General features: G+C 45.4%; 1 protein-coding gene across 1 annotated transcript in view; it reads right to left on the minus strand.

Annotated features, from left to right (window-relative positions):
• Fyn (FYN proto-oncogene, Src family tyrosine kinase) overlaps positions 1-20,594 on the minus strand; it is a gene marked incomplete in the record, with an annotated part of 194,505 nt that overhangs the window by 49,500 nt on the left and 124,411 nt on the right. The window contains 1 exon segment of the mRNA XM_005377912.2: positions 3,008-3,265. Within this exon segment, the coding sequence (XP_005377969.1) occupies positions 3,008-3,254 (247 nt within the window).

The raw sequence follows: 20,594 nt of genomic DNA on the forward strand, positions 1-20,594 counted from the left end.
TTACAGCATCACTCTTCCTCAGCTCTCCCTATGTCTCCTCATCTGGATGACTTCTCCCAGGGCCTGTACTGCTTCACAGAAACTTGCTATCAATAGTTAAAAATGTCCCGAGTCTCATTCAGCCTGGAACGCATTCCTCAGATGGGCAAGATTCTAAGAGAGCGCTCAGTGACTGCCTCTGGTACGCATGGCCTCTTGCAACCTTCTTCCCTTGAGAAGGGGCTGATCCTAGTGACTTGCTTCTAACCAACAGAATGTGCAAAGGTGATCTGACCCTTCAGCGTTAGGTTTCAGGAGATGGTGACCTCTGTCTTCTCTGCAGACTCTCTACTGCTACATCAGCTTGTAAGCTTTGATGACTCCAAGTGCCTCATTGGCAAGGCCACGGGACAAGGAACGAGGCAACTGCCAGCAAGGAACTGAATCCTCCCAGCAGCGCGTGAGCTTGGAGGCAAATGATTCTCAGTCAAGCTGTGAGACGACTACAGCAGGCCACCACACCTGGGCTGCAGCCTGGGACGGACCCTGAGGCAAAGGCCCCTGCTAAGTCACTCCCAGATTCCTGACCCATAGAGACTGCAAAATAAATGTGTGTTGTTTTAAGTGGCTATGTTTTGTGGCAGATGGTTATATAGGAATTGCTAACCAGAAAGTTCCTCTCTGCAACCTGGCTTCTCATTTTGATCCTTACACTTCAAGGTGCCTGACAGCGCCTAACAGCATGCAGCCTACTCTTCTACCAAGCTGCCCTACTGTTGGGAACATCGTTCTGAGGGAACAGATGTGCCTACTGGACTACCCAAGAGCCAGAGAGGAGCACCCCATCCCAAGAGAAGCAGGATAGCTGGCACTGAGCTGGCCTGGTGATGCAGAGCAGAGTTCATTTGGCAACTGTCTACCTTTTAGATCTCTTTGAAAGGTTAGAAAAGACACTGGCTTAAAAACCTGTGGGTGCCTCTAAGTTTATACCTATTCCTAATTAATACTCTATCAGCAGATTTAATTTATCACATCACTTTAAAACAGCCGAGCTGGCTCCACCATGAGGAAGAAGGGTACATGGAGAGGAACATTCCCACCCTCTTTCTGCTTCTGCTGACAAGTCCTCCCTTACAGAGGGTTTTTATGTTCTAGGGACTGAGGAGGAAATTGTGGTGGTTACAGAGAAGTGCAGACTTGGTTGCATCTTGGCCCTAAGGGACTGAAAGCCGCATGAGAGAAATGACTTGCATATATAATAAAACCAAATAATAAAAGACAGGAAAATCCGCCAACTTCTAGGGGCACCGTGCTTTAACTAAGACTGTCTCTCATTACAGTACACACCCCATGTTCAAGGCAAGCAGCCCTCTTCAGTGACCTTAATGAATGACACCTGCAGACTCAGGGATTCGTATCTAGTCTTCATGAATGAATGAATGAACAGGGAAGATGCCTGTGTCAGCAGAGTTAAGGCAGGGCTGCGAAGCTCTCATCCCTCTCACAGTGGAGATGTCTGTATGTGTGTGCATGGGTATACTTCTCTGCACCCTCAAGAGACAGAAGGGCCTAGACTGCTTTTCAGGTACCTTCTGGGAAGGCAGAAGGGACACACAAGCTTAACATACAGGCCTAGATGCAAGGGACACCCAGAGTTACCACAGCACAAGGGTGAATAGAGGATTTTGTGGTTTTTTTTTCCATTGGGTAGAGCAAGATATACTAGTACAGGAGAACAAGACAAGGTGCACAGCCCTGGGTCAGGCCCCCAGACACACCACACTGCCATGTGTTGGGTGCAGAGGTGGGAAAATCCTGGACAATGCCTCAGTAGTGCCGATTCCCCAGGTAAAAAGGCATGACAAGTTGTTATATAAGGCACAAGACATCTGCTCTGAAATAAGCCAAGAGATACTACATTCTTTTAAACTTTTGTCATAAAACAGTTTTGGAAAACATAATGTCAAATATCTGGTTACCGTGGTTCACATACTGGGAAAAAACTAAGAATGCATGAGATTAACTCACACAAATTTTGGAAGACATATTTCTGAGAATGCATGCCAGATATTTTTATGAAGTATTAGCTAAGTCAGCAAACACACATGGCAGTAAAATAAAGGCTTGTGGTTTAAAAGACAAGGAGATACCAAAAAAAAAAAAAAAAAAAAAAAGGGCAGGAAAACGGTCTCTTAAACATACATAGGACTCAACTTTAAAATATACACCCAGCTGGGCGTGGTAGTGCACACCTGTAATCCCAGCACTTGGGAGCTAAGGCGGGAGGATCACCACGAGCTCCAGGTCAGCCTGGACTACATAGTTCAAGGCCAGTTTTAACTACATAGCAAGACCCTGTCTCAAAAAACAAAAACAAAACCAGGTGAACAGACAGAAACTATATATATGCACAACGAATAGAATAAAATAAAAAGGATGCATAGAAAACTTGAGGGCTGAGAATCTCAGTCATATGGAAGATAACAGAAATATTACAGTGAGAAGTGGTCAAAACATTATGTTTTCAAATGACCCCGTTGGCCAGGAAGTGACAGGCAAGCCGAAGATCAGGAAGAGAAAGGGAAGGCCCTACTCCCCAGAAGAGAATCCATCTGGAGAATTCAAAATACAGCCAGAGTCAGTTCAGTAGCTTCTGATTCAAAAGATCTGGGAATGGAATCAGGCATCTGTGTTCTGAACAAGCTGGCCTGGTCACTCTGAGAGTACCTGGCCTTCGATGTCCAGAAGGCTACAGCTCACTAACATATGAGGAATCCTCACAGAGCAGCGACAGGGAGTCCCTGTTGCCCTGTAGCCGAGCACTTATCTGTATATCAAGTTTTGGGTTTTTTAAAAAAATGGCCCCTTATTGGTAGAGGATAGGGAGAAGCTGACTAGATACCTCTGTGTTTAAAGCCTGATCAGAGGCTCTGACTAGAGCACAACTGTTTGGCTGCCTGCAGAATTAGGAGCAGCCACCTCTACTCCTTGCAGCCCTCCGGACCAAGAAGCTGACAGCAGGGCTTACCTGTGCCTCCTCTTGTACGCAAGGTCCCAGTGTGAGACGAGGAGTTCACCCCTCCAAAGACGGTGAGCCCCTGGCCCCCCGCCGCATGGAAGTTGTTGTAGTTGGGGATGGAGGTCACGCCGAAGCTGGGGTAATGCTGTGGGGTGGGGTCTGTGCCATAGCGGTACCCGGAGCTCTGGTTCAGGCTTCCATCCCGCTCCTCCGTCAGTTTTGTTGCTTCTTTGTCCTTACATTGCACACAGCCCATTATCTAAACTCCTGTGGACAAGAAGAAAGCAGGCACATGAACTTGGATGCTCCCTAGTGCTGGGCTGCTTTGCTTCTACAGGGGGCTGGTTTAGCAAGCGTGCCCTTGGATGTTTCAGGCCATGGAGAACGTGAAGAAAGGCAGTGTAGCGTTTTGATGAGCCAATGGCCCGAGGAATCTCAGTTCCCCTGACTCGCAATCCCATTTTACTCTGGATGACGGCGGCATCATAGAGAGAGCAACGTTCACCATGCAGCAATTTTCCTCAAGTGAGGCCTGTACCCCTTAAAACTCTGTAACATTGCACGCCTGCCTAAGGATGCTCCGGTGACAATTGTCATTTCTTTTGTCATTTCAAAAAAATAGAATATGTGCTGTGAAACAAGTCTGTACAATACTAGAACAAAAACTTCCATCATGGCCAAGAAAATCTAGAGGAACTAGGAACGCTGGGAGAGCCAGACCACAGTCCCAAAGCACTCTCCCGTCTTCTCCACTCATGGTACCATCCTTCAGGCACCAGATTAACAACCAGCTACCGAGAGGGACATGAAGTTGGGGGAAGCTCAGAGGGCCATGTACATCTGCAGGGTGTCTGGATGGCCCACAGTGAGAAATCATTCAACACTACTAATTAACTTCTCAAATCTCCACTACCTTTTGATGTCTTTTAAAAATATTTTTTAAAAAACCATTTCTGTGCTCTGGAGCTAGTGGTGCAGTAAGAACTCGAGTCACTGTCACCTCATCCTCCTCAAACCTCCCTCTCCTGAGTCCCTCTTTCCAGGAAACAACACCCCAAAGACCCAGCTGCTCAAGCCACAATCCCGAGAAGCAGCCGCGACTGTTCCTTTGATCGCGTCTCATCTTCCTGGCTCACAGGCTCCCACTCCAACAGGCTTTGTCATTCCTTGGAGATTGTGTTTTCCTGCTCCCCTGCAGGCCTTGGAACATAGCCTTGAACATCCTTTCTCCCTCTTCTCTGAAAAACAGAGCCCTGCAAATCCTGTCAAAAGACCACTTCCTCTTCAAAGCCTTCTCTGATTCCTCTGCTGGAGTCAGGCTTTTCCTAAGTGCTCCCACATTCAAACACTTGTCCCATCACCTAAAGGACTACAGGTTCCAGGCAAGCCAGCTCCTGGGTGTTTCCTCATACACACATGGCCAGTGCCTGGAGCACAGCAGATGCTCAATAAATAACGCAGCAAGTGAAGACTCTGTAGCCCATTATGCTTTTCTCTCCCCCTTTATTTCTCTCTGTCCAGAAGCCAACCTTTCTTCCAGTGTCTATCAGCAGTGTGCCCAATTTTCCCATCTACTGGCATGTATGTGAGAAACGAGGGAGACTCAGAAATACAAGGCAAAGTGGTTAAACGGCCCCACTTCGGATGATAAGCTGACAGGGAGTAGCAGGACTCCCAGTACATGTCCCTGCCCAAACTCTGAAGAACAGCCCACTTGGGACTAAAGAATCCAGTAAGAAACATGACATCATGTGTAATGACACGTATTCCCTGGGAAGGGAGCAGCTGGCACAGGACAGGAAGAGGCTTGAGGCGGCCAAGGGAAAGGCAAGCACCCGTTTTCTTATCTTGCCAATTGCCATCAAGGCTGCTCCGTGGGACAGGGAGGCCCTGGGTGCTCTTCCGAGCGCTGCTATTCTCCGGACCGGCTGTGCAAGCAGCACCAGACTGTTCCACAGCCCTCTCTGGGTACATTTTCAATGCATGCTCACTAAATAGAACGCTGGTTTGTGAGCATGGGAATGTCTGGGAATGAGCTTCCTCCTGCTTGGGTTGAGATCACCAAATCTGGAACGCATTTCCTCATAAATCATTCGAGATTAACTTACTATATACTTTGTCCAACATGCTTTCTATTTTACGGTAAATGAATGATTTTAACAAGTTTCCAATAGGAAATGCAAAATATCTCCACGGTATGGTTTACTGAAGGCATTTCATCACTTCTTGTTGATGTTGCTTCATCAGACTGAAGATTATCTTGCTTGCTTTATATTAACTCTTTCATATAGAGATTTGCTCTGGACACACAAGCGAAACAGAAAACATTTCTGTGGTTTTTATCTTTTTTTTTTCAGGGGAGGTGGTGGGGTCATTGGCCTGCTATAAACAGAGGATGGAAGACCTGGATCCCAGCATCCCATCATTCATAACAATGGCTTTCAGCTGAGGGTGACTTTGCCCCCACCTCCCTGCCAAGAGACATATTAAGCAATGTTTGGAGATTTTTTTGGAGGGTAGTGGTGGTGCTACTGGAGACTGAACCCAGGGCCTTTGAACTATAGCTACACCCCCAGCCTCCCACCCTCTTTTTTAAAATTTTAAGAGTTGCTAAATTGCCAGGCTGGGCTCACCCTTGTGATCCTCCTGCCTCAGCCTCCCACACTGTCGGGATTCCAGCTGTGTACCACCACACCCAGCTATCTGGAGATATTTTTGATTGTCACAATGGCAGGGAGGGTGGCAGGTGGTCAGTGTTACTCCTTGCTCCTAATGGGCAGAAGCCAGACACGCTGCTAAGCATCTGACAATGCACACAGCAGCCTCCCATAGTAAGTAATTACCTGACCCTGACTATTAATGGTATCAAAGTTGAGAAACGCTGATTCACATGGGATAAGGAGTTTATAGCTATGTCTTTGAAGCAGTGTAACAGCTGTTTTCCTTACATAGATGTAATTAACATGTAACCCAGAATTCTTTTCTTAGAATGGGCATGCTAGGGAGGGGTAGTTTAAAAAAAATGACATGAAATGCATTTTTCCTTAGATGCTTGAAAGAAAAATAGAACTTAAAATGAATGAAATCTCTCATTAGAAACTACCATTCCAACTCTAACAAAATAATAAACCCTGTATCAGAAACCCTGCAAAACTAGGATCCCACACTTAACCAAACTAAGAAAAGATAATCTTCCATAATTCACTAAAAAAAGAAATATACTGTGAAAAATGACAACTGCTTATATATAACTTTATGAAATAATGCAGGGAAAAATCAAAAATACCTTAGAGGGAGAGGTTATTTTGGGGTTTTTGTTGCATAGATGCATTCCCAGTGCCTGGAGCAACACTGGGCACATGGTAGCAGCAATAAATGTTTGTTAAGTGAAAGAATTAAGAAAACATTCAAGATTATGTGGAAGAAAACCATCCGCTTTCACAGAAGGAACAGCATTGTCACCAGGCCATCCACTGGAAGTTCTGAGGTCATTGTTAGAGTTGGAATGGTAGTTTCTAATGAGAGGTTTCATTCATTTTAAGTTCCAACACTTCTGCACGATCTTGCTCTCTTCTTCACTGACATGCATAAGGAAACAGAACCAAACCAGTGAATGCAGGCTCAAGTCATTAAAAGTTAATCAGAATGAAAATATTTATATAAGAACTTGTGGTCTTCCTCCTCCCACGTGGGGCAGTCAGACTAACCATTTCCTGATGGAAGAGTCAGAAGACACTACTGAGTTCTACTCCATGTCACCAGGCCCTGGCCACAAGGCAAATTTCTGGGCATGAGCTAAAATAAGAATAGTCTTACTGTGCACAGCTATGTGCTGTGGCTTTTATGTCCAACATGGTAGGCTCGCCGAGAACACAGATTACATGGATACGCTTGCTCTAGATCTGTGGCTCACTGAGAAACAATGGATAATGTCATTCTGAAAGCAGGGCCCTGACCAGGAAAACATCACACACCTTGAGCTTGCAGCTATGACCCTCTGCACGTTCACATGCCTAGAAGAGCAGATGACAGCAAACACCCAACTGGATCTGGTGCCTGTGATCGAGAGTCTGCATCATGGCTGACAGCCCCCATTCTTCAACACTTTTTGCCACTGGAGGAACCCTGTTTCTACTAGGCAAATAAAAGCCGATTTACTTAAAATGTCTTGTCTTGAGGATATTTTCAAATGTGCCAAGAATATTATGCAACTGGGGCTTGTCACCTTTGGGCTAATATCAAGTGTCCTATGCAACTGGGGAGGAATTGCCAGATACAGAATTCATGGATTGCCCCACCCTGCTCCCATGAGTGTGGCAAACATTATCAACTGATGCTAGCACTTTGCTGTATCACGTGTGGCCTCAGCGTCCTTCACACAGCCCTCTAGTGACTGCCTCAAGGGCTGAGTCCTCTCCCTTGCTATGTGCACAAGCCAACGTGGTAGGCTCGCCGAGAACACAGAATACACAGATACGCTTGCTCTAGATCTGTGGCTCACTGAGAAACACTGCATAATGCCATTCTGAAAGCGGGGCCTGGCATCACTGGACAAGTAAAACATCACACACCTTGAGCTCACAGCTATGACCCTCACCTTCCGCCCAAGGTGAGTCAGGCTAAACCCACCTTCTCCTTCTGAAGCATGGGGACAGTCTGGTCCAGCAGATGTACAGTAACCACAGCAGAGAGCAAAGCCAGTAAGCTCCAGCTCCCACACTGCAGGACTGGCAAGAGGACTGCAGGTGTGTGCAGGGGCTGGGTACCACAAAGGAAAAAGGCCACTGTCAGTCTTGTGTACCCGCAAATTACTTTCTCTTGAGACACACACACTTGCAGGCAGAGGAGGGACGGCAGGAGGAAGGACAATACTGACAAGTAACTGCAATTTCAGCAGTGCAAGCACTTTTGCTCAGAAACCAGCCCAGGTGGGTGTGAAGAAGTGACAGCCTTTAGGTACATGACTTGCCATCCCTGCTCCTGAGAGCCGGGACTGTGGAGACGATAGGCACAGCCTTGTGTGGTCAGCACACTGAGCGCTTGTCTCTGGTGCACCTTTTCAATATTGGTTTGCTCTGGTCTCTCCTTTCCCTGGGCAAATACTGTAAGGCAAGTAAAAGAACAAGGAAGGAAGCTGAACTAAGGATCTGGAAGCCAAACACAGAAATGGAGATGAGCAGTTGAAAGAGCAATTGAAAGCTGAGCTGTAGATCAACTGCAGCTTCATACGCTCTGCTGGGAGAAAGGCAAAATCCAGTAGCTTCATGAGCAAATATCGCTTTTCAGTCAACAGCGATGAATAAAAGGATAAGATATGGCAGAGGCACATCAGAAATTAGCTGACTTCAGGATATAAGGTTCATGGCAGTGGGTTCTTGATCCTTATAAAATAAGAAACACTCAAAGAATCCACTGGCAGTATTTTGCTACATTTTCAATGGAGTAAGTTAATACCTTGCAAGCCTGAGCTTTCGCCATGTAACTATTGGGAACAAGACATTTAGAGACACTTGAATGTCATGCTCCTAACAATGGGAGTTGCACCACAAAACCTGCTGTTCAGATTTCCAGATTTCTCAGCATCTTTCCTACCTTTGCAGTGGGGCTGTCCTCTGCAGCACCCATGGCTGGCTGATCCTGACAGGTCACAGGTAGCTACAGGCCTGGGGAGGCTGGAAAGACAGCAGGACTGTGCTGCCACTTTCAGAAGCACCAGTAGTCCCCAAGGTCCCCAGGCAAGGTAAAAGTACAGTGAGAGTGGCACTGTGCAGATGTAAAGACATGAGGAGAGACGCATGGGTGCTGGGTCCGGCCAGTGGCCCCAGCCCAGCTATGGAAAAAGGGGCAGAGAGCGCGCTGCCTAGGTGGGAAAATTCTTTGCTGACAGCTGGAGAGAAGGAAAGAAAATATGCACGTCGCTAAGGTTGTGGTTAGGCAGATTTCTGAGCCATCCCCCAAGATTCCTGTCCCTGGTGAATGTGCCCTGCCTAACTCCTGGGATTTGTTGAGTGGGACAGCCATTTTCCCAATCATCTTACGTAATTCAGCACAGCGGACTTTAAGAAATGGGTTATTCTCCTGGTCCTTTCCTGAAAGGCATGGTTTTTCCTGGGCATTTGGATTCAAAGCATGAGAGGCAGTCAGTGTGAGGAGTCTTCTCACTGCTCATCTTAGAGACGGAGGGGCCACGTGGACAGACATGTGGTGGCTGCTGGAAGCTGACAACAGCTCATAGCTGGCAAAAAGCACAGAAATGGGATGTCAGTCCCACCGTCACCAAGACATGAGTTTGGTCAAAAGCCTGAATGAGGACTCCCCTCTAGCTAATCGTCTAGATGACAACACAGTCAGCCAACACCTTGACTTCAGCCTTACCAGACAGGTCAGCCATGCCATGCTCAGCCTCACAACACACAGAACTGTGAACTGTTAAATAGGTGTTGTCCTGAGCCATTATGCTTATATTACTTTTATGTAGCAATAGAAAAATAATACATATTTTGGTGGGATGGGGCACAATGGAGACAAATGAGGACCAATGTCCATTGAGTGCTCACCATAAGCCCAGCACTGTAGTAGGCATTGGAATAAGTATCTTGCTGAATTCTCATAACAACCCTAACACACAGGTATCATCTTCCCACACTTTGCACAGGAGGGACAGAGAGGTTGGGAAAGTGACCAGAGGCAAGTCAGCAGTAAGGTGAAGTCAGAAGCCTGAGTCAAAGGCCTGAACATAACCTCTACCAGAGGTACCGCTTGCACCATGGAATCCTGGCCAGTTCATACGGCTGGAGGTGCTGAAGGAGGGACCCCTGGATCCATAGGACTCCCTCAGACTTCAGAGTCAGAGCCTTGGCCCTCACACATACTCCACTGCCCAGACAGTGGGTTCTGTGGACGTGTTGGTGAGTCAGCTCTTCCTTGCTGTAGTTTGGCATAGCATGTAGTTAATGAATGTTTGAGTCAACAACACTAAAATATCCCTGGGTTTCCTGATCTTTCCTAGTCACTGCCAGGGTGTTTATATAGATGACAAAGCAGTCAGCATTGGTTTCCCTGGTTAGAACCCCTATTTCCTATTGTGTTTAAGTATGATTTCCTTTACAGGCAAAACTTTCTGAAATGTGTTTGTGCAAACTGAGATATTTATATCATATTCCCAGCAAGCACCAAGTAACATATTTCTACTCTCTGTGGAGTCCTGTGAAGGACAGCCCCCACACCAAATACAAGCCACCAAACACTGCGGTTCTCTCCCAGGTGAGAACTCGGAGGGCAAAGCAGCATTGTGCACAGCGTTGACGCCGGCACCAGGCCGTCATGGGAAGCCAGAGCCTATTTAAAAATCAAATCAAGACTTTGCTTCAGAAATAAGAGGTGGGGTGGACCCACTCGATCACTGATGTGTGATACTGCAAGGGCCCTCAGAGGACAACAAGGGTGGATCTTGTCCTATACCACATGGCAAGGGCAATGAGCTCATATAATCACTCACGAGACGTAACACTACTTTAAGAAAAAGCCATGTTCCTGGCACCTAGAATATTTTGTGGTTCCTCCTCTCTGGCTTTGCTTGTTCAGATGATCCCAGGCCATCCCCACAGCATGTTTCCCTTTCCTCCTGCACAGCCTTCGTTCCCCAGTGCCTGGAGAGACGAGAGCACTTACACTCCGAAGAGGGACGCGTGAGATCGCGCTGGTGAGACTTAACACTGCAGTTAACTGAAGGCTGGAACCTGTCCCAAACCTAAATGGCCAAAAGACATTTTAACACCAAACTGTGGAAAGGCTCCAAAAGGAGGGTGAGAACATTTTCTTCTTATATTCACTTTGCTTTGGACCTCAGGGCTTAGACAAGAGTGAAATGGTGAAGAAAATAAGGATGCTACATCTTAACCCTGTCTATGCCAAAGAGCTGAGAAGGAATGAGGCAAGGATGGTGAACCTTCTGGAGCTTTCCACAACACAGCCTCTGGGGCACAAGGACATAGGTTTGCCACCACTGACCTCGGCATAGGTTGTGAAGGGTTTTGGTTTCCATCTCCATCCCCCTCTGTTTTGGACCTTAGAAAAATCCCTTGTGGTTAATATTTTTAAATTTTATGTTGAGATACATTTCACAAACCATAAAATACATCCCTTAAAGTGGACAGCCTGGTGGTTTTTAGTGTATTTACAAAGGAAACCATTACTGCTATCGACTTCCAGAATACTTTCACCGCCCTAAAAAGAAAACTACACCTATTAAGTAATCGCTCTCCATTCCCTTTTCTCCATAGCCTCTGACAGCTACCAATTTATGTTTCTATGGCTTTGCCTATTCTGGACACTTTATGTAAATGGAATCATACAATATGCAGCCTTTGTGACTGCTTTCTTTCACTTGGCATATTTTTGACGTTCATTATTTTGTAGCCTCAATTAGCATATAATTCCTTTTTATAACTGAAAAAATATTCCACTGTTTGTATATATTGCATCGTTTTTTTACCTTCATCAGTTGATGGACATCTGGGTTGCTTCCACATTTTGGCTACTGTATTATGAATAATTCTGTTATGAATTCTGACTTCTGTTTATGTCCTAGTTTTTGTGTGGATATGAGTTTTCACGTCTCTTGGGTTAAAGTTTTAATATACAAAGAATGCATGTGGCTAGGAAAAACTCTGAGATGAGATAAACAGGAAAACATGTAAATTGGCAACACTAAAAAAGGAAAAACAACTTGTACAATTTATGGGAAAATACTATCTTCAGAGTAATCAGAGAAACACAATTTAAATTAGAGAGACTATCTTTCACTTTACATGCACAAATCTCAAAAATATCTACCTAGGAGTGATGAAGCTCCCTCAAAATGAATATTCTCTTTTCTAATGAAAGAGAGTGGGAATTAGTATCTAACATTCTGATAAACCAGCTTAGCGATAGTAGAAAACCATAAAAATGAGCATGCTTGTTAGTCTGTGAATTTGAGTTGAAGAGGTACTTTTTAAAAAAATGACGGGACGTATGAAGCATTATTTATCATTTGAGAAATTAGAAAACTTCTGAATTATTTAACAAGAGGGTGGCGAAACATTTGTTAGGTATGCCTAGAATGGAAAGTTAAACAACAGTTTATAGAAATCATCAGTGATATAGAAAAATGCTCATGTTAAGCAGGGCTGCTTCTGCCACTATATAACCAATATCTATAAAAAGCTGCAGAAGGAAGCACAGTAAAATTGCCGGTGGAACAGAGGTAATGACATCCTGGGAAATTGTTCTTTCTTTGTTCTCTCTATTTTTTAGGTTTACACCAAGAACACACTGTTTTCATAGTAAGTCATATTTATTTTTTCAGAAGAAATCTCCCATTAGTTTTGTTTCCTGATTAAATCTGTATATAAGTTGAAACAACTAAACATTAATCAGGTATTATTTCTTGATCTGAAAAATTAAGCGAGGGAGAGACAGTGAGTGATTCCAAGCCTGTTCAGAGGTGACTCCGCCTACTGGAAGGTATGAGAGGTGAAAGGTACCAAAGGGTGGTGAGACTTCTAAGTGAGCTTTCCCAGCCTTTTGGAGAGAAGTGGGCAGCATGGGGGCAGTGCAGGAGCAGGCAGCAAGTCTACCCAGATGTGTGCTGTAGAAATCTAGCTAAGTGCAAAAGTGAAGGCACATACAATCACGTTTCCTCCCGGAGACAAGTGCTGGACCTGGGATAACAGAAACAAGAGCAAGGAGGCTGGATCAGTGGCCTGAGAACTTGGCTGTCCTGAGTACTAGGTAAATGGAGGAACCCGTCAAACTCGGAATGACAGTCTATGCAAGTCAATCCCAGAAGCTACGCAAGGTGCTGTGGTCTTGGAGCTACCTGCAGGTCTCTATGGGAGTGGGGTCCCATGCTCCATGTACTGGCCCAGCTCCAGGGAGGCCAGGAGAAGGAAGCAAAGCAAATTTGCTCTTTGGATACTGGTTGGTGGGAGATGTGGGGGAACTGATTTTCATGCCTGTCGCCTCTACCCTTTCTTGCTGTGACATTCACCTTGGCACTTTGAAGCTGACTTTTAAGCCACTATCCCTAGAACTTGGGGCAATCACAGAAGAGGACAAAACAGTAAGCAACACTGGTCTATGTGATCTGAAAATATTCAGAAATGCAAAAGGTCCAGCAGAAGTGGACCTTCCTCCTAATGTTGCTACTCAGCCAAACATGTTTCCACCTTCCTTGCCCCTGTTCTATAAAAATAACCACAGGAAAAGCAAAACAAAAATGTGGACTTCTATTCATGAACCAGCACAGAGAAAGAGGAAAGTGAGTGGCACACCTGCGCCACATTGGCTGAACCTGGCTTTCTGGGCTGTGCCTGTTTCAGGGACAGCTGTGACAGAGCTGGCGGAGGTCCAGGGGTCAGGGTGTCACCTGGCACAGCCACAAGAAAACACATTAGCACAAAGTGCTGTCTGCACAGGTGTCATCAAGGTCCCCTCCCAGGGAACTTGGAGAATGAAAGCCCAGGAGATCCCTCTCTAAAGCAGAACAAAAACCCACTCTGCTGATCCTCTACCAGAGGTTCCTCCAACTGTGCAAATGCGGCCTTATCCTCTCAAAGAACAGTGGCTTCTTTCTCCCTTTCTTCAGCTCACAAACTCTAATCAAGATCAATTTTGTTAAAGAGACAAATGGACTTTGAATAAGAAGACACAACTTTTTTTTGCACACAGCTCCTGGAAGCATGTTTGTGGTCTCCATGTCTCCTCTTTTCACTGATGTGTACTTGGTTATGGAATCAGAGCCCAGGCAAAATCTACTGGCCTGGGAACTTGGCTGTGGAGCTATCTGCACAGTGCTTTTGGAATGGAGGTTGGTGTCTCTTCTTTGAGGAATGACATGGAGCTCAGGCCCTCTGCCTCTGGGTCTTTATGTTAGAACTTTATTCAAGCTGTCAGGAAGTAGCAATGCCAGTAGCTGATAACTTTTGCAACTCTTGCAGTGGTTTAGAATTTCAAAGCTTTTCGGCAGCTGTTTCAGTGTGAACACTGATAAATCAGGCAGCCAGAAAATGTACTCCTCTTTAATTTCATGGTCTTTATTGGGACCCAAGAGTAAAGGAGAACAAAGGGAAAAGAAAGGTGGACTCCAGCCAGCCTCCTCCCCACTCCTCGCTGTCCAACGGAAAGGAGGGCATTTGTGCCTCTCTCAAGTGAGGTTCCCTACACTTGGTTAACCGGGCTGCGGATCATGTGGCATTTGCCTTCGTGAGGGCTTCGTAAGAGCTATGTACTCATGGATTCCAAGCTGAGAGCCACAGGGACACAGAGGAAATTAAATAAGAGGATGAGAACAAGGAGCCTCCTAAAGGCAATCAATGACACTCTCCCCAGAAATGTATAGATACAGAATTTGGGATGACAAATTGGCTATTTTATGTGGAGGAATACAAGTGGCCTTGAGTGCCTGTTGATGACCTAGTTTGAACCTGATAGAAATCCAGTAAATCGGCCAAGATGGGCAGAGGATGGCAACCTAATAGGGAATGACACAGCACAAGACAGAAAGAACCTGGGCTCTGGGTGGCCTTGTGTGGAGCTGCTTGTTCGCTTGAGAGTGCCAGTCTCTGACCCTCGCGTGAGAGGGGCATACAATCTTCCTTGTGTGAGCCAGTCTTGTAGGGTGTGAGGGTACAGGCATGTGCAGGGAGGTCTTTTTGCCGTAACAGCTGGCCTGCAGTTTGACACAAAGAGGAAGTGAATATAATAAGAGGTCAGATGGTGGGGAGTGCGCCCCATCTCCCTGACTCCCTCTGATATCAAGTGAACCTTTGATTAATGCACATTAGTAAGGCAACAATAATAGTAAGCAATAATACCTACCACTTATTGAGAATTTATTTCTGCTTGGCACTTTGGATATGGTATTTCATTTAATCTTCAGAACAACCTTGGGAATATATTTCATAATGAAGAATCCTTGGGGATCTCACAGTTTAAGCAACTTGCCTAGGATTCCCCAGTCGGTGAGGCTTGGATCTGAGTCCATATCTGCAATCACATCTTCTACCTACTGTAACAGGCTGTCTTTTGAGAGAGGCTTTGCTCCCAGACATTTTCTAGGGCTGGCTAGCTTGGTTCTTAAATGTTCTGGACATCGGAGTTTTCCAACATCAAGGTTCTGCTTTTAAAAAGGTCTGGAAGGCAAGTTTTGCTACAAAGGTTTAAATGTTCTTGTTGGAACCAGAGCCCCAATCTTGGCATGAATGAGACTTTTACTGATGTGAGAAGAGCTAATCATTTCTATGTCCTACAGCTTTTATTTTTTAAATGTGTTGTTGTTGTTGTTTTGTGTATTTTCATCTTTTTTTTTTTTTGTTTTGTTTTTGAGACAGGATCTATGTGGTCCAGGCTGGCCTCAAGCTTGGTATATAATTCAAGGCTAGCCTTGAATTTAGGATTCCCCTGCCTCAGCCTCCTAAGTGCTATGATTACAGGTGTGTTCTGTCATACCCAGCTCTTTCTGCAGCTTTCACAAGAACTGACTATGTCCCCTGCATTCCTTTGCTACTAAAATGAAGACCTTATGATCTGGTTCAACCAGCCTAGGTACTTGTCAGAAGCTTCATGACAGCTCAGGTACTTGTCAGAAACTTATGACACCAAGGCTCCAATTTTCTCTGGCTCTGCCCTAGGGGTTGCTAGGTACAGCTGCTCTCCCTCTGAGCTGCTGAACATAGGGGAAAAAAATAATGAGAAGAATAAAGAAACTTCCCTCACCCTTCAAACAAGAGCCAGAAATCACCACAGTAACAAATCACCCATTTTCTACTGCTTCATTTCCCTCGTATTTTTATCTCTGCACACATCCCATATCCTTAGCCCAGCCTCCAGCCTCTATTCAGCAAACAGACAGGCATTGTACAAAGGACTGTGAGCATAAAGTCAGGTAAACATGGCCCCTGCCCTGGAGGAGCTCATCCATGTGTACCAGGAGGATGGATGAGTAAGGCGTGGACAGGCTGGGGAGGGAGCACCGAGGGAGTTCTAGTTCACCCAGCTGAGTTGTTAGGAGGGGACTGGACATAAACGCTGACAGGAGCAGTTGGGAACCCAGGGCAAGGGCATGGCACATCTGAGGGCACAAGGCACAGTATGATGCTCTTAAAGAACTGGAGGTGGTCCTGTGGTTCCTTTGATTTCTGTCCACAGTTATGTAGAGCTTCAACATGGACTAAATGTATTATAAGGCTCTGGGTGGTAAGGGTTAAGAAGACAGGCCCTTGCTCAAAAGGAGTTTGTAGTTTAATGGAACTGAAATGTACAGCTGTGCAAGTGGCTGGAAATGAAGCTTGAGAAGCAGGCAGAAGCCAGATCTAAACAACTACATATGTGTTCCTTCTGCTGACTGCTTATTATGGTGCCTGTAGCTTTGCTACACAAAACATGTAAATTACCTCCCTTGATCCTCCATAGCATTGTGAGCTGGGAATTATTATTACTACTATTAGCTGCCAATGGCATTATTTTATAGGCAGGGGAATAAGTGTAGGGAGGTCAAGTTACTTGCTTCAGGCCTCATAGCTAGGTCAAACTGGATTTTAATGCAGACCTGGCTGCATCTAAGATCTATCCTCTTCCCTACGTGCCAAGGAGCTAAAGCGTTTGTACACTACCCAGCTAATACTTATGCAGCATAAGTGGGCGTGAAACTGGGGAGAAAAGAGGAACATGGGAGAGCCCGAGAGGCTCTGAGTGGGAGGAGACTGCAGTCAGGTGGCTGTCTGCGGTGGCATCTAAGTAAGAAGGGAGACTCCCCAAGCTGGACAAACAGCTCTATCCATTCCAGCTACCTGTCCATGTATAATTCATACCTCATAAATCATTCCTAATAGTAGCAAGGCAAAGCTTATGCTGCATGTGAGAATACAAATCTGAAAGTATCGGTGGCTACAGAGGTAATTTATAATAGGCCTGCAGGTTCCCTCGTCTGAAAAGTCTCCACAGAAAGAACCTGTGATCATCTGACACTGGCAGGAGTGCAAGATGGAGGCTGGTTGTGCGGTTGTGTAGGTAGCTGCCTACACAGGATCACAGAGAGACTTCCGAGACGCAGGATATGTGAGGGAGGACAACAGTGCCACCCTCCCCCCAAAAGCATGTAACAGCTAACACAGAAGCCAGCAAGAGAATATAGAAGCTAACACAGAGGAGCCTGAGGGAGTGGCTATGGCTAAAGGTGCAGATGAACAAGAGGTGACACCACCCTTCTCCAGCTGCACAGAGTTTGCTTTGTCAAGGTAAACAGGAACATGACTGTCGTGATGTACACGTGGCAGTCACACCTTTGCACAAAATGTGGAGCTTATTTTTCAGCATGGCAGCTCTACTCAGATATATAGGCTCCACACAGTCAAAGGATGGAAACTCTTGCTCATTCACAGCTAGACTCATCAACTCGCAGCTCTGGGAAGCACTTTGTCACAGCACTAAGCATACCTGCTGGGCCCCAAGCATCCATGCTGAGCTCCACCAGAGCTGCAGGTGAGGATGACCGAGTGTGGCTCTGTGCTCTGCTCAGTCCTGGTTCCAAACAACCCAAATTAACTCAGCAAGTAGCAATGATACACACTTGGAACAAGTCCAGGCAACAGCTCTACCATAGCTCTTTCTGACACAGGCTAAAACAACACGCTGATTATCGTATCAGCTTAAGTGAGAAAAGTGGCTCTGCATATAACCAGCCTACACACTCTTGGTGCTTGTTGTCCCACCAGGCTTCACCTTTCCTCTGCACACCTGCCCGCCGCATGCCCCCTCCTCTAGACAGTCTCTACCTCCTAGCCACTGTCCTTCTTTCTTAAGTTTCGGATTTTCTACACAGGTTGCACTGCTAAGAGAAAAATGTTGCTAAAAATAATAGATCTGTATAACTCTTATAGAACACACTGATTAAATATATTAATTCCTGCAATCTACTAAACTGCTTCCTAACTTTGTTTTTCTTCACTCTGTTAACCACACATTGAATGGTTTAAATTTTTTCTGTTCTAACATGCTTTTGGATTAATTTTACATTCTTCTTTGCTATTTTTATTATGCCTCAAACATATAAATCTTCAAGTTAAAATAATGGCCTCAATTTTTTCCTCTTTATTTTTATTTTGACAGTTTCTGCACGATAAAACAAATCTTAAAAAAAGTTTTAATCTTTTTCTTTTTGTTTTAGTACTAGAGCATTTTTGCTTTCATGCCCAGGCCAGATGACAAAACCATTACCTTTAAACCTAAAGGCAACAACACAACACCCACCACAAACTATCATCCTTCATTTCAGTGTTATAATTCCAACATAAAGAAGGGGTGCTATTGGCAGAATCTTCAATCTCTCAGTAGCAAGTCCTGGAGAAAATGTGGACCAAGAGAAGTCACACACTGTGCTGACAGTATGTAAACTGGTATGACCACTTTGGAAAAGTAGTCTTAAGTTATTTAAGTGAAGATGAAGGTGCACCTGTCCTGTGAGCAACAACTCTACTCCAAGGGTTATATTTACCAAGTGACAAAGGCGAGATTAACTGGACTCAGAGGGTCTAGAGCAAAACTCAGCTATCTGAGGACGCTTCTACAGTGAGCTTCGGCCTTAACCCATGGCAGGCATTTCTGATCCAAAGCTCATTATTTCAACTCCAATCTGTCTTTGGAGCCAGGTACCCCCAAAGCACATGGTGGGCCACAGGAAAGCTTGTTGGGACAGGCACAGTCAGTGACAGCTCTTCTGAGGATCTGTGGGAACCACCCAGTACCATGCTATGTCCTCATCAAGCCTACGCTTTCTTCTCAGCTCTCCATGGCTGCCTGGGTGGGAGCTGACTCAAACCCTACCTCATTTGCCAAGGTGCCTGCATCTCTTCCTGCTCAGGCCAGGTACTGCCAGGTATGTGCCGCCCCTGCCTTTCAATAAACATTTCCGAATGACCATGATCAAGTGAGATAATGAATGTCTTCTAAGGGAAGTGCAGGAAGCTTTCTGCTGTCTGTGTAGAGCTGCCCCTGCCCACCTGGTCTTGTTCTTGCTCAGTGACATTGTGTAATGGTGGTTTCATGTCACCCTCACTTTCATTTATTTGTCCGTACCTATAATGTGCGGAAGGTGGAGATGACTTTTAGTTTAAGTTACTAACCAAGTACAGGGTTCTGGCAAGATGCATATGTGTGGGAGATTCTGGAGTTATGTTGAAAGGAAACCAAGATGATGATATGGTGTAAATACTAATGGCATCTGGAATGTGCATCTCCTAACAATGTGGTCCACTTCCCACAGCCTGCTGTGGCTCCACCTCTGCATGAAGATGCTGTGTTCTGATGGGAGTTACACAACACCTGCTCAGCTCATTGTCTCAAGAGAGATCCTGGCGGGGTGGCTCCTTCCTTGAGGTGGTGTGGGCCCGAGGGATAGGAGTGATTTTTCTTTGAATGCTTTCAATTCTACCTCTTTGGTTTTGAGACAAGTTTTCTTTCATTTCTCTCATCATTTTTCTTTTCCTTTCTCATTCTTCAGGGTATCAGAAAGGTAGAAACCCGTGACTGAGGCAAATGGTTTCTAGTTTGGGTAGATGGCTAACATTATTCTGCCTTCCCTGCAAAATGTGGATTATGCCAACTGCACTGGTCTACTATCAATTACTGAAGGGAAGTCACACAATTCATTTTGACCTAAAACAAAAGAAAGAGTAATTCTACACAGTTCAAATTAATAGAAAGTACCTCAGACCATTACCTAGCCATACACTAGGCACTCAGGGAAGCAGGTATTAATAGTCCCGTTAAAAATAAAAAAAGGGTGTTATCTCTGTCTGAATCACATCATCAAAGGACCAATTTCAAGGGTCACTAAAACAAAAGCACTAAGATTAGGCAGTATTTCTTAGTGAAAGTAACTTAGTAAAAGTAACCAACTTTTACCTAAGACTGATGTTCAAGTGCAGACTTTGCAGAAGCCCTCCTCTGATGATGGACAGCTTAGAGAAAAGCAAGTGGGTCTTTGGACAGAGTGGCTATAAGCATTTAGCTCTCCTAATTCAAAGCCATAAAGGGACAGTTCAGAAAATCCTAGCATTATGCGCAGAGTCCCCATGGCCTGGTTTGGTACCAAATCAGAAACTCAAAGGGAACAGAAACATGTGGGTTTGGGGAAGCCTCATTCAGTTTCCTCACTGTTCACTGCTGTGGCTCATAAAGTGTCCTTAGCCTCTCCCACTACTGCCCCACACCGGCTGGGGTTGCCTCAATGTAAGACCTCTCCTTTGTGTACTGGGAGAAGTTCCAAAGACCTTCACAGACCAGTGGAACTGCTGGATAAGTCAGTCACTAGATGTTGGAATGGGCCTCCATCTCAGAAGTATTCATCTGAGCAAAGTCATCTGGGTCTTCCTTACCCATGCTGAGCTGAAGGCACAAGTTTCTTCCAGCCAGAGCAGACACTGATCCTTTGCCTAGAATGGGCCACCTGGAGGGATGTGGCTCTGCAACTTTTGGCTTAACAGTATTTGAACTATGGCTTTGTCTGAAGGTAACAGCTCTTGTCGACCATCTATCTGCCAACACATGTTCCTGA

Source organism: Chinchilla lanigera, unplaced genomic scaffold, assembly GCF_000276665.1.
Source record: "Chinchilla lanigera isolate Chin_1 unplaced genomic scaffold, ChiLan1.0 scaffold00010, whole genome shotgun sequence".
In the NCBI taxonomy this organism is placed as follows: domain Eukaryota; kingdom Metazoa; phylum Chordata; class Mammalia; order Rodentia; family Chinchillidae; genus Chinchilla; species Chinchilla lanigera.